The sequence below is a fragment of the Tupaia chinensis genome, unplaced genomic scaffold, assembly GCF_000334495.1.
Source record: "Tupaia chinensis unplaced genomic scaffold, TupChi_1.0 Scaffold143796_1, whole genome shotgun sequence".
Classification (NCBI taxonomy): domain Eukaryota; kingdom Metazoa; phylum Chordata; class Mammalia; order Scandentia; family Tupaiidae; genus Tupaia; species Tupaia belangeri.
The window spans coordinates 4,737,035-4,759,268 of record NW_006203646.1 but is presented as its reverse complement, the minus strand read 5'-3'; the positions used below and the strand labels follow the sequence as shown (position 1 = coordinate 4,759,268).

The 22,234-nt window shown below is 40.6% G+C and overlaps 1 protein-coding gene across 1 annotated transcript in view; it reads left to right on the top strand.

Moving 5' to 3' along the window:
• CYFIP2 (cytoplasmic FMR1 interacting protein 2) overlaps positions 1-22,234 on the top strand; it is a 164,630-nt gene that overhangs the window by 8,227 nt on the left and 134,169 nt on the right. Inside the window, exons 2-3 of the mRNA XM_014582780.2 lie at positions 17,350-17,484; positions 20,669-20,758. Coding sequence (XP_014438266.1) covers positions 17,368-17,484; positions 20,669-20,758 — 207 coding nt within the window. The 5' untranslated portion in view covers positions 17,350-17,367. The remainder of the gene's footprint in view (positions 1-17,349; positions 17,485-20,668; positions 20,759-22,234) is intronic.

Below are 22,234 nucleotides of genomic sequence, written 5' to 3'. Positions count from 1 at the left end.
GTACATAGCTATAGAACTACAATTGTTTTTTTATATACTGATATCATATCCTATAACTTTGCTGAACTTGTTTATGCATTCTAATAATTTTTTTTTTGAGATATTTTTGCTGTAGGGTATGTGCACTCACTAGAGATACAGAGAGAGACAGAAAGTGAGAAATCAGCCCCCAGAGGGGATGGCCACACCACAATCCCTTCTCAATTCTCCACGCAGGATCTTGGGCATACACACACGTGCCTGGTGCGAGTTTTAAGCTTCTGGGTCAGGGACTTGAACCTTGGTCAACTACGTGAGAGTCCAGTGACATAACCATTACACCATCTGCTGGTCCCTTATTCTAATAATTTTTAGTAAATTTTTCTCCATACAAGATTATGCTATCTATAAATAGAAGTAGTTTTACTTCTTCATTTCTAGTATGGTTGCCTTTTATGTAGTTTTATTACCTAATTATCCTGTCTAGAACCTCTAAGACAATGTTGAATAAAAGTGGAAAGAGCAGACTTCCTTATTTTATTTTTGATCTTAGGGAAAAGCATTCAAATTCACCATTAAGTCTGATGATAGCTAAGTGTTTTTTGTAGCTATCCTTGATCAGGTTAAGAAGATTCCCTTTATTCGTGGTTTGTTGAATGTTTTAATCATGAAGAGTTTTAGACTTTTTCAAATACTTCTGAGTGTATTGAGATGATCCTGTAGTTTTTGCCCATTATTCTATCGATTTGGCTTATTACATTAATTGATTTTCTGATGTTTAATGCTAAGCCAATCTTACATTCCTGAGACAAAGTTCACTTAGTCATGGTGTATAATCCTTTTTATGTATTGATGAATCCAGTTTTGTTGGGATACTAATTTTTTTAAGAATTGTTTTATTTAACTTTATTTATTATTATTTTTAAAAAATATTTCCAGAGATGAAAGACAGTGCGAGAGAGAGAAAAAGCAAAACTCCAGGTCTGGTACTTGAACCACAGTCAGCCATGTGAGAGTCCAGCGCCCTTAACTACCATGCCACCTGCTGGCCCCATGACTTCCTTCTAAAATATATTTTAAAAGTGAGGAAAAAAGGAAGTCTCTTTAGAAGAAAAATTAGGTAAATAATTGTACTTACAGCTTGGGGATATGACTGCATATTCCATGTTGATTTAAATGATCTCTATTAATAATAGTGAAGGAGGAGAAATGGGAAAACTAGATACTAGAGATATGGCCAGCTTAATTTTATCTCCTTTCCCCTACATTGTCAAGATATTCACGTGTTTGTACATTCTTATATTTGGTACTTTCTCAGTGCCTAACTGTCCGCAGCAGTCTGCTCTGTTCTCCATTAATTAGTGGTGGTTAACAAATGGTCCCTGACTACTTTGAGTTGATTAAGATAAAGATCCAGTTTCTTTCTTTTCCATATGGATATTGTAACACCAAGTTTTGACCAGACTGTCCTCTTCCCCATGCATATTCTTAACATCTCTGTTGACAATTAAGTGACTGTAGATGCTTAGGTTTTCACCTAGATTCTCTATTTTGTTGCACTGATCTATGTATTTTTAGTTTTTAGTTTTAGTTATTAGCTCTTAATAGTATAGTTTTAAATTTGGAAACTTGGGGATCAGCAGATGGTGTAGCAGCTACATGATTGGACTCCAGCTACAGTGCTGGCCCCCCCTCCCAAGAGGATTGGAGGCTGTGACCCTGCGCTGCTGGTATCACCCAGTGGGTTATCAACCGGAAGGCCTCCTCAGCCCTAACAGCACAGGAAGCAGCTGAGTAAAACAGTAAATGAAATGGTGAGCCTTTGAGCTCCACCAAGATCTTTTTCTCTGCTTCCTTGTAAATCTTAAGGAGGGTAAGCCTTCTCCAAGCATCCCAAGTTGAGGCTGACTTGGACTTATCTGCTCAGATCTCCATTGCTATAGGCAATGGGGTCTCTGGTCTCAGAGGATAGGAAATGAGGGACTTAAATAGTAAAGACTGCCTGACTGGTCAGTGCTGTTTACTGACCAGATGTCTGAACTGCTAGCAAGGAAGCTGTGGGTTTTTAAAAATAAGTTTAAATTTTTTGATCAGAGCAATACATGCACATGCTTAAAAAAATCAAATAGTACTGAAGGACTCACAGTGAAAAACAACCATCCACTGCCCACCTTTCCCTAGAGGCTGCTGCTTTTAACTCGCTGTTTCTTCCAGTGGTTGCCTTCAGGTCTCTGAATGATATGCTTATACTGCTTTCTTGGTGTATCTGTTCTGCACATGGTCTGTTTACTTCCTGCTGTGATGGATGAAGATTTCACTTTCTTACCCCATCCCCCTTCCTCCCCTACCCCACCTCCTAATATATTAAGAGCACTATTTTAACCTAAATCGTGTTTAAAGCATTTACATTATAAAGAGATATATAATGATCATGAGAGTCAGGTAATGTCTTTTGATTATATTTCCTTGCTTATATGTCTTTCTGTTTTATCGCAAAATTAGAACTCTATCTTTCTTTAAAAAGAAAAAGTACTCTTTTTCTTTTAAAGCTCTGTCATATCATTTATATTTAGTTTCCTTGTCTTCCCAGAAGATTGCAGTGTTAGACCAGTGCTACCCCTCCTAGCCGAGTGACCTCGAACAAGTCCCTTCTCATCTCTGAGTTTGTGTCTTCACCAGTAGAAAGCGAGCTCAGGTGGAAAGAGAGCTAGATTCCCTTCTTGTTCTCATTTTAAACTTCAAAACACATCACCCCACCCATCTCAGTGGTTTTCATCTTCTGAGGAGTCTTTCCTCCAGGGTGCGGCAGCCTGGGGACTTGACAGATGGCAGTGAAACAACAGCAGGCAGAGGAGGGACCAAACAGACTTTGATGGGCCACTTGACCCCCACAGTTTAAAGGCCACTCCAAGGGATAGTGTGGTTTGTCTGTTGGTTTCTTTTCCCTTCCCACTGTCCCCTGTTTGTTTTTGCATATCACAGCCTTTGCTTGTAGGGGCAGCATCATGGTCCCCAAGCTCCCCAAGCTCCTGCATCATCTTCAGCCCTCTTTGTACACTTGCTTAGTCATAGGCAAATTTTCCCCAAAATAGTCATAGAAATATTGGGTCATCTGGAAAGTCATAATGTATCTTTTTTACATAGAAAAACAGAAAAATACATCATAACTTCTCTGATGTCCCAATAGTAACATTTTTGGTAACTGATTTTTTTTATATATAGTTGACATATTATAAAATTCACTCATTTAAAATATACAGTTCAATGAGTTTTAGTATATTCACAGAATTATGCAGCCATTTTAGAACACTTTCAGCACCCAGAAAGAAAATTCTTGTCTTTAGCAGCACCATTAATTTGCACTCTTAGCCCTTAACAATATTAAGTTTTCCAATCTATGAACATGGAATATCTTTTCATTTACTTAGGTCTTCTTTAATTTTTTTTCAGCAGTGTTTGGACGTTTTTGATGTATATGTTTTGCACATATTAAATTTATTTCTAAGTATTGTATTTTTTATGCTATTATAAATAGAACTGCTTTCTTAATTTCATTTTCACATAGTACATAGCTATAGAACTACAATTGTTTTTTTATATACTGATATCATATCCTATAACTTTGCTGAACTTGTTTATGCATTCTAATAATTTTTTTTTTGAGATATTTTTGCTGTAGGGTATGTGCACTCACTAGAGATACAGAGAGAGACAGAAAGTGAGAAATCAGCCCCCAGAGGGGATGGCCACACCACAATCCCTTCTCAATTCTCCACGCAGGATCTTGGGCATACACACACGTGCCTGGTGCGAGTTTTAAGCTTCTGGGTCAGGGACTTGAACCTTGGTCAACTACGTGAGAGTCCAGTGACATAACCATTACACCATCTGCTGGTCCCTTATTCTAATAATTTTTAGTAAATTTTTCTCCATACAAGATTATGCTATCTATAAATAGAAGTAGTTTTACTTCTTCATTTCTAGTATGGTTGCCTTTTATGTAGTTTTATTACCTAATTATCCTGTCTAGAACCTCTAAGACAATGTTGAATAAAAGTGGAAAGAGCAGACTTCCTTATTTTATTTTTGATCTTAGGGAAAAGCATTCAAATTCACCATTAAGTCTGATGATAGCTAAGTGTTTTTTGTAGCTATCCTTGATCAGGTTAAGAAGATTCCCTTTATTCGTGGTTTGTTGAATGTTTTAATCATGAAGAGTTTTAGACTTTTTCAAATACTTCTGAGTGTATTGAGATGATCCTGTAGTTTTTGCCCATTATTCTATCGATTTGGCTTATTACATTAATTGATTTTCTGATGTTTAATGCTAAGCCAATCTTACATTCCTGAGACAAAGTTCACTTAGTCATGGTGTATAATCCTTTTTATGTATTGATGAATCCAGTTTTGTTGGGATACTAATTTTTTTAAGAATTGTTTTATTTAACTTTATTTATTATTATTTTTAAAAAATATTTCCAGAGATGAAAGACAGTGCGAGAGAGAGAAAAAGCAAAACTCCAGGTCTGGTACTTGAACCACAGTCAGCCATGTGAGAGTCCAGCGCCCTTAACTACCATGCCACCTGCTGGCCCCATGACTTCCTTCTAAAATATATTTTAAAAGTGAGGAAAAAAGGAAGTCTCTTTAGAAGAAAAATTAGGTAAATAATTGTACTTACAGCTTGGGGATATGACTGCATATTCCATGTTGATTTAAATGATCTCTATTAATAATAGTGAAGGAGGAGAAATGGGAAAACTAGATACTAGAGATATGGCCAGCTTAATTTTATCTCCTTTCCCCTACATTGTCAAGATATTCACGTGTTTGTACATTCTTATATTTGGTACTTTCTCAGTGCCTAACTGTCCGCAGCAGTCTGCTCTGTTCTCCATTAATTAGTGGTGGTTAACAAATGGTCCCTGACTACTTTGAGTTGATTAAGATAAAGATCCAGTTTCTTTCTTTTCCATATGGATATTGTAACACCAAGTTTTGACCAGACTGTCCTCTTCCCCATGCATATTCTTAACATCTCTGTTGACAATTAAGTGACTGTAGATGCTTAGGTTTTCACCTAGATTCTCTATTTTGTTGCACTGATCTATGTATTTTTAGTTTTTAGTTTTAGTTATTAGCTCTTAATAGTATAGTTTTAAATTTGGAAACTTGGGGATCAGCAGATGGTGTAGCAGCTACATGATTGGACTCCAGCTACAGTGCTGGAGTCCCTGACCTGGTGACTTGAAACTCATGCTGGGTGCATGTATGTGTGTGCACAAGATCCCGGAAGAATGGAGGAAAGGGGATTGTGGCATGGCCATCCCCTCTGGAGAGTAATTAGTTCTCACTTCCCCTCTCACTTTGTCTGTCTGTCTGTCTGTTTCTCTGGTGAGCACACACCCTAAGGCTAAAACCTCTGAAAAAATAAAAGAAATTTGGTAACGTGATGCCTATTGATTTATTTTTTCTCATGATTGTCTTGGCTATTTGGATTATTTTTGTGGTTTCATGTACACTTTAGTATTGCTTTTAATATGTAAAGAAAAATGACATTGAAATTTTGATATGGATTGCATTGACTTTATAGATCACTTTGGGTGTCTCAGGAGCTTGCACCTGTATGGTCCTACTCTAGGACAGACTTACATATTTTGTTGTTGTTGTTGTTTTGGAGAGGTTTTTGCTGTAGGGCATGTGCAGTCACCAGAAAGACAGAGACAGAGACAGAAAGCCAGAAATCACCCTCCAGGGGTGATGGCCACACTGCAATCCCCTCTCCTCCATTCTCCTCTTGGGATCTTAGGCACGCATGCACGTTCGCCCGGTGTGAGTTTAAGCCACCGGGTCCAGGACTTGAACTGCGGTCGACTACATGGGAATCCAGCGACATAGCCGTAACACCAATTGCTGGTCCCACAAACTTACATGTTCAACTTAACTGACAAATTCAGATTGGTTGCTGGTGACCTCCTGGAGGTTAGTATTTCATGAGAAGAATTTTGAGTCTGCCTGTGGACTGTGTGCAAAAAAGTCATTATCAATCAGCAATGTCTGAGCTGGTACTGTGGGTAGAAGTAGCAGTACTTGGGTTCTTTCTGAGGTAGGAAGTGTCAGAAGAGTAGTACTCAGATCACAGACAGGACAGACTTCAAAGGACAGATGAAATCAGTACATTCAGTGTTAGAGAAGAGAGATTTAGTCTGATAGAGTATTGTTTACAAAATGTTAACGTTTATTACTTTAAGTGCTCGAACATTAAATATTTCAACCATTTTGATGGAGTTTTTCCTAAAATATAAATAACTTTCCTGCTATTTATATTGATTCTTTTCCTCCCCACTTTAAAAAACTTAATATTTTGGGTATAGCAATGCCTTTCTTGATGTCTTGGGCTCAGATGCCATCAGCTCATTGAACAAATCTTCACTGAGGTACAAATACACGGTCAGCCTACAGATAATACCTTAAAAATGGCCCCAAGTAGATAATATGGGGTTTGAAGCAACCATATCCGACCACTGGAAAAGTGGATTGTTCCTGTAAAATTTTTCATTCCCAACTTGCTTAGAATAAGCTGCATGATACACTGTGGTGCAATCCATAGAGTTCTTGTAAGATGAGAACAAACAGGACCAGCAGTTGGTGTAATGGTTATGTAGTTGACCACAGTTCGAGTCCCGGATTTGGTGGCTTAAACTCATGCCAGGCATGTGTGCATGCGTGCCTAAGATCCTGAGAGGACATGGGGAGAGGGGGTTGCGGGAGGCCCCCCCCCCGGGGGGGGGGGGGGGAGTGATTTCTCTCTTTCTATCTCTCTGACTCTCTCTTTCTGGTGAGCTCATGTGCCCTATAGCAAAAACCTCTCAAAAAAAAAAAAAATGGATTGCATCCCTTCTTGACCCCTGCTCCCATGAAGAAGCTGGCTCTAATGTGCGAAAGTGTCAGCTCTCCAGGGAGGACCATGACCTGTAGAGCCCCTCCTGTGACAGCAAACTTCAGTTCAGTCTCCAGCTCACTTTCATGATAGAAAACAGGCTGTGCTCAAAATTCCTTCTATGGATTGTTCCTTGTTCAGGCAAATACTACTCAAAAAGAAAAAAAAAATTCTAATAGGAACACACTAAGCCTCTTTCATTTATTTTTAAAATTTATATAAAATTTTAACAGAGAAAAAATACACATGTGTGGTTTTGGTGGTGTTAAGTTGTTGTCTAGCTGGAAAACCTTACAGGGAAATGTTTCCTGGCTTCTTGATATTACCAAAACCCAAAGATGACAGTTACCATATCTTTCTAGCTTAGCAGAGCCTCATTTTTTGAGGAAAGAAAAGGCAGACAAACTGAGGACGAGGACAGGGGACTGGAAAGGAGGTTGGCACCTTTCAAAAAGTACAAAAACAGGTGTGGTCTAGAAGAAAGGGCATAGAACGAGGAGTCAAGATGCCCCATTTCTTCTGTACTGCTCTAGCAGGCCATGGGACCTGAATGAAAGCATTTACTTCTCAGTTACAGTGTTTTCCTCAGAAAAACAGCAAAACAATATTTGCCTTCTAGAATTTGCAGGATAGTTGTAATTGAGGGAACCAATGTGAAAGATCTGTAGACTGGAGAAAGTGTAATAGATACTAATGCCTTCCTTTTTTTGTAGGAAAATTGTTGCACCTTCAATTCATCTACTATTGGAAACAAGCCATGGACCAGATAATGTTAAATAAAATTATGGGAGGCATTGTTTTGGACTGAGCTCCTGCCCTAGGTCCCAGCAGACCAGACCAAACTAAAATGGAGTCAGTCGTGCCAAATGCCACATAATCAGACTGACTCTAAGGAAACAGATGAATCTCAAAACAGGCTAGTTTTTCTTGAAAACAGGAGGTTCCAACCTATTCAGCATAAGAAGTTCCCTCTTCTTTAACCCTTATAAAAGTAACCTTGGGCCAGCAGATGGTGTACTGGTTAAGGGTGCTGGACTCTCACATGGGCAACTGTGGTTCAAGTCCGAGACCTGGTGGTTTACTCTCACTCTGTCTGTCTCTGGTCACATTTAAATAAAGAAAATAAATAAATAAAGTTAAATAAAATTATTATTAAGAAAAAGTAACCTGATGATAACCAGTTTTTCAGTGGTAGTTCTCTTTTCTCATTCACACCTTACAACTAACTTTTCTATTATTGACCAAGGGAGCTCTTATTTTGTAGAATACAAAATACTTCAATTCATGAATCACAAATAAATGCCCACTAAATTATAAGTTTATTGTAATATTGTCTTTTTGTACTAATGTATCCTGAATGCATCCTCTATGGTGACTCCTGTGCTAGGTATGTCATATACTGTAAAGTTAGATAATCCTTGGAATACCATGAAGAACAGGCACTATAATAAGATACAGATAAGGAAACTGAGGTTGAATAACACGCTACTGGTTATATAGCAGAAGATAAATTTGAACCCAGAACTCAAGCTTACCCACTATACTAGCCTAGTAGTTCATTTCAATAAATATACCTTACTTTTTCATTTTTCTTCCAGAGAGTCAAACAGAAAATGGCAGTACAAATCTTTTTCTTACAGAGTGGCAGGGTTTAGGGGACAGATGTCAGAACCTGGATTACCCAAGTTAGGTTCTCCTAGCACCTCACCCTGCATCTGTGGGTCCATCGTCTCTTGCCCAAGATATGTTAGTTTCAGCCTGGTGGGGAGTGACACCTAAAACCCGCTCAGAAGCAAATTGCATGTGAACTCAATGTTATTACTGTGTTCTGTGAAACAAGGCCGCCAAGTTTAGTGTAAGATGCCCACTTTAAATCTGCCATGAATGCACCAAGCTGAGAAGTCGCCTCTGTGTTTGATAAATGATGCTCTCAGAATACTGTTAATTTTAGGGACCAGTAGATGGCATAATGGTTATGTTGTTTGACTTCCACGTAGCGGACTGTGATTCGAGTCCCAGACCTGGAGGCTTGAAATTCACACTGGGCGCGTATGTGTGTATTGCGAAAATCCTAATAGAATGGAGAAGGGAATGCAATGTGGCCATTCCTTCGGGGGGAGGGGGATTTCTCACTTTATGTCTGTCTGTCACTCTCTGTCTCTCTGGTGAGTGTACATGCCCTATAGCCAAAATCTGTCAAAAAAAATCAAAAAAGAATACTGTTAATTTAAAATATTTTATTAATCTCTTTTCTGAAGTGACAAAATGACCACATGTTCACAGACTGAATATAAAGAATCATTCTCATTTGGAACATTGCATAACAGGCAGAATTCAGCCCAGAAAAGAACTTCTTACTTTCCTGTGTATGTGTTCAAATTTTCAGAGCATTTTTCCTTTCTGATTGACACGGATTTGGCAGTAACTTCCAGTGCTTGAGCTAAAAATGTTGTATTTCCTTCTCCCTTAGGCAGTGAATGATCTACAAACACACAGGAATCCATTAAAGAAGCTGTATTTCTAAGGATAAAAGAAAGCGTGCATTAACATAAACAAAATCTCTTCATTTATTGGCTTTGTAGTTTGTTCACTAACGGCTTTTCTTCAAAGGGTAGTGCAAACATACTGTTGTGGTAAGAGGGGGGAAATCTTAAGGGTTCTTCTGTGTCTTACTCTATTACTGGGTTGCTAACAGAAATACCCAAGACTAGGTAAATTTAAGTGAATAGAGGTTTATTTTCAAAACCATGATTCTGGTCACTGGAAAGATCAACTGCATAGGCCTGCAACATGACCAGCAGAAGCGCGAAGTATGACAGGCACGTGCAGAGAACCCGTGAGCAAACTGTGTGCTGTGCTCTCCCTTCTAAAGCAAGCAGCTCTCTTGAGCGATAACCTCTTCTCACGAGATCTAAAACTCACTAGGTCTCCTGAGACATCATTAATCTATTCATGAGAATGTTGTCTGCATGAATGCAGTCACCATGATCCAGTAACCACTTTTAGAACTTACCACCTCCCGACACCAAATTCTAAAACATGAAACTTTGGGGGACAAACCACTATCCATACCACAACATTCTGGCAAAAGGAGTATTTTGAAGTTTGCAAGTCATGAGAAACTCAGGTTATAAGGAAAGGAAGGGAAATTGGAAAAGAACTGGGAATGTATACAATGAGCTAGGAGGTTTTAAGGAAAATTTCAAACATGTATGAAATCAGACAAAAATGTAAATCCCTACATATGCATCACGCCATGTCAGTAGTTATCCACTCATGACTAGTTTCATTTTATCTATTACTCTTCTCCCACATATTATTATCAAGATGCAAACATAGTTGTAGTGTTATATCGATGTTTCAGTAAATATTTCTAGAAGACAACTCTTTTTTTAATTTATTTTTTTAGACTTTTTTTTTTGTTTTTTTTTTTGTTGTTTGTTTTTTTGTTTTTTGTTTTTTTTTTTGCTATAGGGCACGTGCACTCACCAGAAAGACGAGAAATCAGCCTCAGGGGGGATGGCCATGCCGCAATCCCTTCTCCTCCATTCTCCTCCGGGATTTTGGGCGTACATGCACACGCACCCAGCATGAGTTTAAGTCGCTAGGTCTGGGACTCGAACTGTGGTTGACTACATATGAGTCCAGCAACATAGCCATTACACCACCTGCTGATCCCAAGACAATAACTCTTTTAAAATGTAACTTTGGTATCATTATCACACTGAAAAATAACAGTATTTCCTTAATTTTGTCAGTCAATATTAATTATCCAACTTCCTCATAAATGTTAATAATTTTATTTTCACAGCAGTTTGAAATAGGATTCAAATAAAATTGACACAATCTGTTAAATCTCATAGATCTATAACTTCTCTCCATCTCTTTTTTCCCCTTGCATTTTATTTGTTGAGGTCACCTAGTCATTTGTCCAGCAGAGTTTCCCATAGAGTGAATCTTACTGATCACATCACGGTGGTGTATTATAACATGTTCTCCTGCCCTTTGTTGCTCCTGTGAACTGGCCAGAAAGATGAGATCAGACTCAGGTGTTTCATGTCGGGCTCAGCATTCTTCATAGGCAACGATGCACCTTTCTGTTACCAGGAGGCACATGATGTCAGATTGCCCTTCATTGAGTGATGTTAGCAGCTAGTAGTGTGTGGATCCATTTGTGCAGTAGGTAGGGAAATAGGGATATCTTCACTGTCATGTTTTTTGGGAAGAAATTTGCTTTTATGGAGAGAAACATCCCTCTCTTCCTCCATTCGGTGGTCTAGTGGTATAGTTTGTTTAGGAAAGGTACATGGAGTGTTTTCTTCCTTCATATGCCAATTTTCAACATAAAAATTTGTTTACAAAAGTTATCCAACAACAATGAAGTAGTAAAAACCATACTTTTATATTCTGCGAGCTCATGGGTTTAAACCCATTTGATATTGTTTCAGCATTTCATATTGGTTCAGTCCATTGCATTTACACTGATTGACGCTCACATCACCCCTTCTTTGGCCAGCAAAAGCTAGTTCAGTTTGGCTGCTGGGTCTTTTTGACACAACCTCAATAGTCTTAGGGAGGTAGCCTTCTTACCTTCTGGTACAACAAGACGTTCTAGGCTCTTCTTATACATTTCCTGTCCCATTTCTAGACTCATGGAACTCTAATTCCTTTAGTAGCAAATGACATTTGCAGACTGCAATCTGGAAACTAATGGTACTCATTGCTAATGGCTTGGTGGTGGTTTCTAGTTCTTTTCAGCAGACAGAAACACAAACACACATGTATGTATACATATATATATATACACATGCACACACACATATGTGTATGTATATACCTGTGTGTGTGTGTTTAAAATTAAAATGCATTCTAAGTTCGTACTGATGCCTAAAATTCAAATTCAGGACCATTAACTTTTTTTTTATTTGCTTGAGGGTACATGTACTCACCAGAGAGAGACATAGAGACAGAGAAAGAGGGAAAGGGTGAAAGCACCTCCCTTCCCTCCTCACCTCCCCCACCCCTCCTTGGGGCATAGTCATGCTGCAATCCCTTTACCTTCATTTCTCCATCTTGTCAGAATTTGGGGCACTTAAAGACACGTGCCCAGCATGTTTTTTAAGCCACCAGGCCAGGTTCAAATTGCAGTTAGCCAGGTGGGTTCCAGCTCCCTTAACTACTCGGTTGTAGGGCTGGCCCTAAAGTGTTTCCTATTATTGTTGTTTTTGTTTTATGGAAGTCTCTAAATCTTTACTTCTTTTCATTTATTGATTCCATGGGAGAGGGGAATAGAGAGAGAGAGAGAGAGACAGAATCTTCACACTGTGGTCCTACTCCCAGCCTCAGCCAGTCAGGGTTACAGGCGTGCACACACCCAGCATACACGGGAGACCTCAGGATGCAGACCTGAGACCTTGGCCTGCAGCTGCAGCGTCGTGAAGCCTTGCGTGACCATTCTACCTCCATGGCTGACCGGGAATATTAAGTTTTTACTTAGTTTCCTTGATCTTCCATCTGTATCTACTTTCTCCCGTGTCAAGAATGCCAGTTTTCAGCAACACCAAAAATGATAGAATTAGAACTTTGCATCATTACTCATTTCCCATTATGAATCCAAACATTCTTACAGTGGTGCACCAAGGTAGTACTGAAAACAATTTAAGATGTCTTTCTGTCTTTTTAGGGTGCATTCTATCAGAGATCTACCATTAAAATACCGAATTTTGAAATCACTTGGAATAGTACCTTTCTAGGTGGTTAAACCAGTAACTAACCCATGAATATAGTCATTTGTCCTGTTTTCCTTTATGTTTAGGGTTGCCTTTTAAATTTAAATTTAAATTTTTAATTATAAAAACTGTTTTCAGGCCAACCAGTGGTGTGGTGAAGGTAGCTAGATTCCACATGGCCAACTGTGTGGCTTGAGTCCTGAACCTGGTAACTTGAAATACAAGCCTGGGGGGCGGCAGGTGGCATGGTGGTTAAGAGTGCTGGAGTCCCAGATGGCCGACCACGGTTCAAGTCCCAAACCTGGCAGCTTATTTTTCTCACTTTCTCTGTCTCTCTGTGGTCCAATTAAAATAAATAAATAAAGCTAAATTTAAAAGCTTTTTAAAAAGAATTTTTAATAAAATAAATAAATAAAAACATACCAGGCATGTGTGCAGTCGAGGAGAAGGAATTGTGGTGTGGCCATTTCCCTTTCTGGGGAGTGATTTCTCATTCCCCTCCCCTTTCTCTCACTGATGAACACATGTGCCCTCTAGCAAATTAAAATTAAAAATATTTTCATGCTTTCAAAGTAAAATCTACAGAACAATGTATATTCAAAAAATTTTCGTTTCTATGCTTGCCTCCTAACTGTATTCCCTCCTTTCCTCTCCCTTCCCCATGGGTAACCAGTTTGTTTTTTTCAGTAGAAGATGCACCCTCCTCTCTAGGTAAAAGAGAGCACCCTGTCAATACCATGTCCTGGAGATCACCCCACAGTTGCATGGGGAGAGATGCCCCTCAGTTTTACTGCTGCCCACTACTTCACTATACAGTGGCACCCACTTACTCAGACCATCCTTTTGGGATAAATATCTGCAATCTCCACTGTTTCACTCTTAGAGGCAGTGCTGCTGGGAATGGCCTGTGCTTATGTCTTTTTGCATTTTTGTCCATGTGTCTTTGGGATAGGCTCCTAGAAGTAGGACTGTTTATCAGAGGGTAACAATGCTTGTGAAAAGTTCATAAGACACTGCCAGATTCCCTTCCACTGAGGTCGTGCCCTCTGTCTTCCTACCAGCAATATTTGAGAGGGCCCGTTTCTCCCCAGCCTTGCCAATAGCACGTGTGGTCCATTGTTAGGATTTTGTTAGTCTAATAAGTGAGAAATGATATCGCCATGTAAATTTAGTCTGGACTTCTCTTATTGCTAAGGAAGTAACAAACTTTTTAAAATGCAATTTTCCTGGTCCTAGAGATGAAGCCAAGGCATATTCTGTGGATGTAACCAAGTCATTTTATTATTAAGAAGCTGTGCATGTGATTTTTTGACACAAGCAGAACCAAGAATCATTAATGCAGAGTATTTGGAAGCACCCAGCATAGAGGCTGATATGAAATAAACCTCTGTTCATTAAGCAGCCTAACAGTCTGAGACTGATCACGTGGGAGGAACTATGGCTTAAGCGACCCAATCTGAAATACTGTAAAATCGGAAACTTTCTGAGTGCCAACACAATGCCAAAGTGGAAAATTCCACACCTGATATCATGTGACAGGATACGGTGAAAACTCAGCACTACAAAAATGTTGTGTATAATTACAATTAGACTATATATGTAAGGTGCATATGAAAGATGAATGAATTTCATGTTACACTGGGGGCTCAGCCCCAAAATCTTTTCATGTGTCTATACATATTCCAAAGTCCAAAATCTGAATACTTCTAGTTCCAAGCATTTTGGGAAGGGATCCTCAACTTGCATAAGGTAATGAAGAAAACCTCCATTTATGGAGCTAGACAAACTAGTCAGCACTTGACCTTGCAAAATTATTTAAGTTCTGATCTTCTCTTTGCTCAACTGTAAAATAAGAATAAGACCTCTACGTGGTTGATTCAAGATTAAAACAGTCAAGCGTTTGGTATAGTATATGACACAAAGTAGGGGCTAACGACATGTTATTTTACTGTCATTATCACTATTTTTGGAATGGATGTAGAGTATTATTAGAACTTCAGAGGTGGTAGGTAATCATGCCCAGTAAAAATCATTCTCTCTTCCATGAAAAGGACTTAATGGTAATCTAAAACAGAAGACAGTCTTTTTATAAATTGTCAAGTGACTTTACTGTGGGACCGAATGCCAGACTTATAATTCTGGGGAGAAGAGGAAGAAGTTTAGGTGTGGAGAGAGCTCGAAACCACCCTGGGACATCAGGCCTCATCAGAGAGCAGAGAGACAAGTTACTTCTGACTGCGACCTGCTCTCATTGGATGCAGCCTTTCCCGTTGCCATGGTGCCTGACAGGAAGGTGTGTCTGAAAACTCAGTCAAGTGTGAACTATAGTTAGCAGCTCAGCAGGGTTGAAGGCTTGGCCCCAGACTGACCTGCCACCTTGGGCCTAAAGGAGATATTAGTTAGGGGCAGCATAATTTTGGGTATTTGCTGAGCTCTTTAACCCTGCACAGCTCCTGGACCAATTTCTCATACTGATGGGCCTTTTCCCCCTGATGTCTGACACGTTTCCTAACAAGCTAGACAAGCTCACTGCCAGTCAGAGGAGAAATGCCAGCCCTCAGTCCATCTCACACCTTCCTGGGATTGGGTGTAGGAAGGGAGGAGTTCTCCAACTGACATTCTGGGCCTTTTCCTTGTGTCCTTGTTCATATTGTGAAGGCTTAGCTTTATTAGTAGTAATCTTTTCATAAAACTTGGCTTTTAGTTTTTTGTTTACTTCCGTTTGGTTTTAGTTTTGCTTCATTTATTCTTGTTTTTGTCATTTTCAGTCCCTCTGTTCTCATTTCTTTGGGTTGATTGTGATTTTCTCCGTAATTTTTTGAGTGGAACATTAGGTTCATTTAGTTTCACTTCTTGTTTTTTACCAAATGCATTTAAGACACTTATTAGTGCTGTCTCTCTTTCAGTTCTAAATATTTTATCATTTCTACTTGAATTCCTCTTTAGCTATGAGTAACCTTGAAGTGTGTTTTATACATTTTTAAAGGCATGGGATTTTTTTCCCTGTAATTGGCATTACAAATTCCTAGTTTCATTGCATACAATCCGTTACTGGGACTTCTAAAATACCGGTTTTTGTTGTTGTTGGATACTTAGAGGAACCTGATTTATAGCCTCAATCATGTCAGTGTTTGTTTTTCCTTTATTCATGATAAAACATATTCCCATACACATGGGAGTGAGAGAGAGAGAGCGCACAAGAGAGAAATGAGCACCTTCCACAGGATCTAGTCAGGCTACAATCTCCTTCCCCCGTCCCCCAGCTCATTGGATCTTGGCCTCTTGTATCTGGGCCCAGTGTGTTTTCAGGCTGACCGAGCTGGGACTTCAAAGAACCCCAGTTGCCATGAGATCCGGCTTTTCTTAAGCAGCACATTATTGCTGTGCCTGAGAGCTGGCCGATTGTTTGTTATTTAACAAGGAAGAGAGCGTGCACACGTGCACAGGAGGCGGCAGGAGAGAGAGGGCGGTATTTTCTACAGGGTCTTGCCATTGTGCTCCTCTGCCCCAGCCTCCCAGTGAGCTGGGATTACAGGCTCACACCACTATCCCTGCCTGTTCAGGTTTGTCTGGGATCCAAACACGGGCCTCCCATGTGGCCACAGCCTCATGCAGTTGTGGCTACAACATGCACCACTACAACTGGACCATGATCAGTTTCTCATCAGAACTTCATGTATGTTTGGGGGGAAAAAAATGAGTATTCTGTTTCCTAGGTGCTGAGTTCTTAAAAACGTAGTTAGCTTGAGCTGGGTAAGTGCCCATTCAGATCTCCTCAGCTGCATTGCCTGGCAAAGTTATCATTGAAGCAGCTGCACTCTTCAGGGTCCAGGACATCAAAATGTGCATGTAGGGCTGATTTACTTGGTGTGGCTCACAAAACATACTTGGGCCAAGGAAGATGGTGACTTGAGTTGAATCCGTTTAGTCCCAACTTAGTTAACCTATCAAACCGAGGCTCTGGTTTCCTGTTGATTATCCTGCCATCATGGATATGAGTGCTGGGCTGTCATTTAAGAAAGGAATTAATGGGACCAATAGATGGCATAATGGTTACATCGCTGGACTTCCACATAGTCAACCATGGTTTGAGTCCTGGGTCTGGTGGTTTAAAACTCATGTTAAGCGCATGTGTGTGCATGCCAAAAATCCTGAGAGGAGACTGAAGGAGAAGGGATTGCAGTGTAGTCATCCCTCCTGGGGGGTGTGATTTCTCGCTTTCTGTCACTCTGTCTCTCTGGTGAGAGCACGCACCCTATAGCAAAAATTTCTCTTTCACTCTAAAAAAAAAAAAAAAAAAAGATAAATATTCTTATGATGAACAAAAGGGAGAGTATGACTGGTGTCCTAGCATCCAGCATTATTTGAAGTCCTTTGCCCTTGGTCGCATGACTGTGTGGGCACCACATGACTTCTCTGAGCCCTGTGTCCTCATCATTTGTGTGAATAGAGTACTGCCTTTCGTGTGGAACATGGAGGCTTGAGGTGAGACTCAGAAAAGATAAAAAAGAAGTACTTTGTGAATTGTAAAGAGATCCTCAAACATTAAACGCGCAGCTTGAGGGCACCTTGTGGAAGTGGCCTCATTGCATCTTAACCCCCTGTATTCTCCAGAAGTATCCTAAATGGAGTGAAGTTGAGAGAAATGTTTGGAAGTTCATGAAATTCTCTGTTGTCCTCTCTTCCTTTCCCTTGGTGCAGAATACAGAAACCGCAGCCATGACCACCCACGTCACCCTGGAAGATGCCCTGTCCAACGTGGACCTGCTCGAAGAGCTGCCCCTCCCGGACCAGCAGCCATGCATCGAGCCTCCGCCTTCATCCATCATGTACCAGGTAATGGGAATGGCAAAGAGCACCAGAGAAGCAGGAGCTGGGGGATCCCTTTGGGGGGGCTGCCCTGAAGGCAGAGAGGTGAAGAGCACTGCATCTAGAAGGTGAAAGGTCGTGAGCTGATGGAGTCCCTTGCACACTCCTGGAGCCTAGTGTAAGGAATAGATTAGCTAGAAAATGTAATCCAGGACTAGTTCCCTCCCCCAGGGAAGACTCCTTGATCTACTCTGACCCCAGATACCTTCCAGTCTCTTCTAGCGACTGCACTAACCTAGGTTTCGGCAGCTCTGACCTCATGAATTAAATATTGCAATTTAGAAGCCCCTAGAGCTCGCCTGGGTAATTACTTTTCCTTCATGGATGTGAGAAGAGCCCTACAGCTCCCCACACAGCTAATGGCTCAGGGAAGCCAGGCACGGTTGTTTACTTTGGCCTAAGAGAGCAGAGCTTTGATAAACCACCAGTGGGTTGTACAAAGTCGAGATCCCATCAGGGCATGGTAGGGAGGGTGTCTGTGTAGCTGGATCAGCCTGTGCCTGGGTGTGCCAGGCCACATGCTGTGTTCAGAAAGAACTTGTTAATTGGAATTTTTTTTTTGCTGTATTTGACCTTTTGATAGTTCCTGGACTACTAAATGAGACGAAATATAAGTACCTAATATATTTTTAATTCCATTCAGTGGTTAAATTCATTACGGACGTTCTTGAAGTTTCAACTCATAAACTTGGTTTATTCACATTTTCTAACCTTGATTAATTTTTAAAAATAATTATTTAATTTTATGTTTTCATTTATTTATTTTAATTTAACCAGAGACAGAGAGAGAGAAAGTGGGAAACCAAGCCACAAGGCCCATGGGAAACCAAGCCACCTGGCCCGGGAATCTGTGGTTTGTCATGTAGGAGTGTCCAGTGCCTTAACCACCGCGCCACCTGCTGGTCCCCTTAATTATGTAAATATCTTTTCTATTACAAGCAACACAAAAGTATAGCAAATTTCCCTATAATATGCATATATCATATATACTTTTTAATCAAGTATGTGTATCTTTTAATCAAATATGTGTGTGTATATATGTATATTATAAAGGTATATATATATATAATTTTGGTTTTTTTGGAGAGGTTTTTGCTATGGGGTGCATGCACTCGCCAGAAAGATAGACAGAGACAGAAAGCAAGAAATCACCCCCCAGGGGGGATTGCCACGCCACAATCCCTTCTCCTCCATTCTCCTCTTGGGATCCTGGGTATGCACGCACACATGCCCAGTGTGAATTTAAGCCACCGGGTTCGGGACTTAAACCACAGTCGGCTACATGGGAGTCCAGCGACATAGCCATTCCGTCAATTGCTGGTCCCTATAAAAAATACATTTTACCAAAAAGGAATCATACATACATTGCTCCATGAGTTTGCCTTTTTTTTTTCTTTTTTGGCCAGAGGTCTCATGTACTCATCGGAGAGAAATAGACACACAGAGGAGAAAAGGAAAGGAGAAAGCACCCCTCCCCCCAAATGGGATGCAGTCATGCCACAATCCTTTCTCCTTCATTTCTCCATCCCATCAGGATTTTGGACACACAAACACGCACACAAGTCTGGTGTATCTTTAAAGATGTTGGATCTGGGATTCTAACTGCGTGAAAAACTATGTAGGATCTTCCTTAACCACTAGGTCATAGGACCAGCCCAAGGTAGCTCTGGTTTTTTTTGTTTGTTTGCTATAGGGTACATGCACTCACCAGAGAGATGGAGAGAGAAGATAGATAGAGAAAGTGAAGAATCACCCCGCAGGGGGGTTGACCACCACAATTCCTTCTCCTTCATTTTTCTTGGGATTTGGGGCACACATGCCTGGTGTGGCTTTTAAACTGCTGGGTTCAGGATTTGAACCACTCAGTCAGCCATTTGGGATCCAGCCATCTTAGCCTCCATACCACCTGCTGGTCTCCAAGTTGCCTTTTTCTCTGAAAATTTATTTAGGATTTTTTCCATAATAGTACTACAATATTATCACAGTATGTTTTTGTTTGTTTTTAGTTTTGCCAGAGAGAGAGAGAGACTGAAAGAGAACAGGGAGAGGGAGAAAGTACACCCCCCCATGGAACATGGTCACATGGCAATCCCTTCTCCATTTCTCCAACCTGTTGGGATTTGAGGTACACATGCACGTGTGCCCAGCATGGTTTTCAAACCAGGGATCGGATTTTAACCACATAGTTGGCCATGTGGGATCTGGTTGCCTTAATCACCAGGCTCTGGAGCTGGCCCTGTCACATTATGTTTAATCACCTCTTGGTGCTTGTGAGTCCATTAATGGATATACTACTACTCATTTAGCCTTTTGCTGTTGATGGACATTTGTGTTGTTTCCAGTTCTTTTTTTTTTTTAATTATTTTATTCACTTATTTATTATTATTTTTTCACATGGGTTTTTGCCAAAGAGAGAGAGTGAGAGCAAGCTGCCAGGTTCAAGACTCGAACTATGGTCGGCCATATTGGACTTCCAGTGCCTTAACCACCACGCCACCTGCTGGTCCCTCCAGTTCTTTTTAATCACAAAAAAAAAAAAAATGCTGCAGCAATTATTCTTGTCAAATCTTTGTACATCTTAACTTGTGTCAGCTGTTTGGACTTGGGTCATTTAAGATTTGACTCCTGAGGCTCATTTTAGTGAACCTGGTCACCGATGGGAAGCAAATGTGGGCCCTGTCTTCTGCTTGCTCTGGCCCAGTGTGATTAAGACAGAGTGTGCTGGCCAGCTGGTGGCATGATGGGTAAGGCAATGGATCCCACATGGCTGACTGCTTGTCGAGTCCCAGACCCAGTGACTTGAAAAACATGCCTGGTACATGTGCATGCATGCCCAGAATCTCAAGAAGAAAATGGAGAAGGAGGGTCTGTGGAGTGGCCATGCCTTCTGAAGGGGAAGGTTGCTCTCTCATTCTCTCTCTCTCTCTCTCTCTCTCTCTCTCTGTCCCTCTCACATATCCTAAGGCAAATGAAAAAAAAAAAGAAAGAAAGAAAGAAAAGTGGGCTTGCAGTGTAGGACAAAATGAGAGGTGATGAGTGGCAGTAGATTTCCAGAGATCTTGTAGTGTTGGCAGCGGTTCACTCTCTAGAAACCCAGTCACCTTGGGCTTGTTTTTCAACAATGAATAGCTCCTATTTTCTAATTTTGCAGGCTAACTTTGACACGAACTTCGAGGACAGGAATGCATTTGTCACAGGCATTGCAAGGTACATTGAGCAGGCAACGGTCCACTCCAGCATGGTAAGTCTTTGCGGCCCACATGTGCAAATGGGCCCCTGCCAGGGCATGAGAGAGCTTGGGCTGCCTCTCACACTTGGGTATGTGCTCAGCTACTCCAAGACCCCGGGTCTCATTCAGACCCATTCTCACATCCTGTCCCATCCTCACAGTGCCTGGAAGCATCCTATTCTCTTTTGTCTTCCAGCTTTGCAAATCCTACTCACCGCTAAGACCCAACTTAACTGCCCACCACTCACTTATCGAGCGTCTGTAGCATTTGGTTTAACGTGTGATTAGACCCTTCCTTGTCTTATGCTTTATAGATTACTGGGTATGTGGAATTTTGTCTCTTGAACAAAGCAAACAGTTCCTCAATAAAAGGACAGTGGCCTTGGTGTTGAAATAACGCAGTTAATTGACTTGCAAAAGCTGGTGGCCTAAATCATTCACAAGTAGGTCTGACTTTCTTAGGGTCTGACTAATCTCTGAAAGATCATCCCCTTCCCTCTTGGGCTTTTATTGACTTTATTCTCATGCAACACTGAAATTTGAGAAATTCCAGGTTCCTCATTCACGGGCTCTGCCTATGGCTCAGTGGATTTTTCTCATCTGATCAGTTCTCTTCCATAACTCTACTAATGTTTTGGATAAGTATTGTGCTCCTGGTACCTGAGGAAGACTTACAAAAGCCAGGGAGGTATACAAGGTCAATTAGGTTGTATCCTGATTCTCAGTGGGCCGAGTGGGAAGTAGACACACTTACCATTTATTGAACACTTTTTCTGTACTAAAATTTTAGATGTGTTATCTCATTTAGTCTCATATTAATTCTGTGAAGTAAGTTCTATTATAAAACCCATTTATAGATGGGAGAAACTAGAGCCCAAGGAAGTTAAGTAACTTACCCAGTGTCCCACTGTTGTGAGACAGGACTAAACCCAGGTCTGTCTGACTACAAAATCTGTGTTCTAGACTACACTTTGCAAATAGAATACACAAAATTAAGGGTAAGTGTCACGTTAAAAGTTAAAAGGTCTGTGGTTTTGAGAGGGCCTTGAGAGGTCAGAGAAAGCTGATGAAAGAAGTGGTTTCTTTAGCTGGACCTTGTAGGCAGTCATGGTACCTTATACGTATATTTCACTTTAAAATGTACATAAGGTGTTCACGTACACGATGTCTTTGGAGTCTCTTAACAGCCCCGTGACTCACAAAGGGGTCATTATTCCCATTTTAGGGATGAGAAAATGGAGGCATAGAGAACTTAATAAGCAAGTTGTTCGTGATCCACACCTAGTAAATCACACGATTGGACCAGAAATTCAGGAATGATTCCCAGTCCTGATCTCTTTCCACTGCACTCTGCTCTCTCACGTAGGACTTTATCTGTCAGAGACAAGGTGGGGAGGGTATATCAGGTGGAAGAACCGGCTTGAGGAAAGGCAGAGGCAAGGCTTTTCAGGGACTGCCTGGGTTTGTACTACACTGTCTAGATATGTA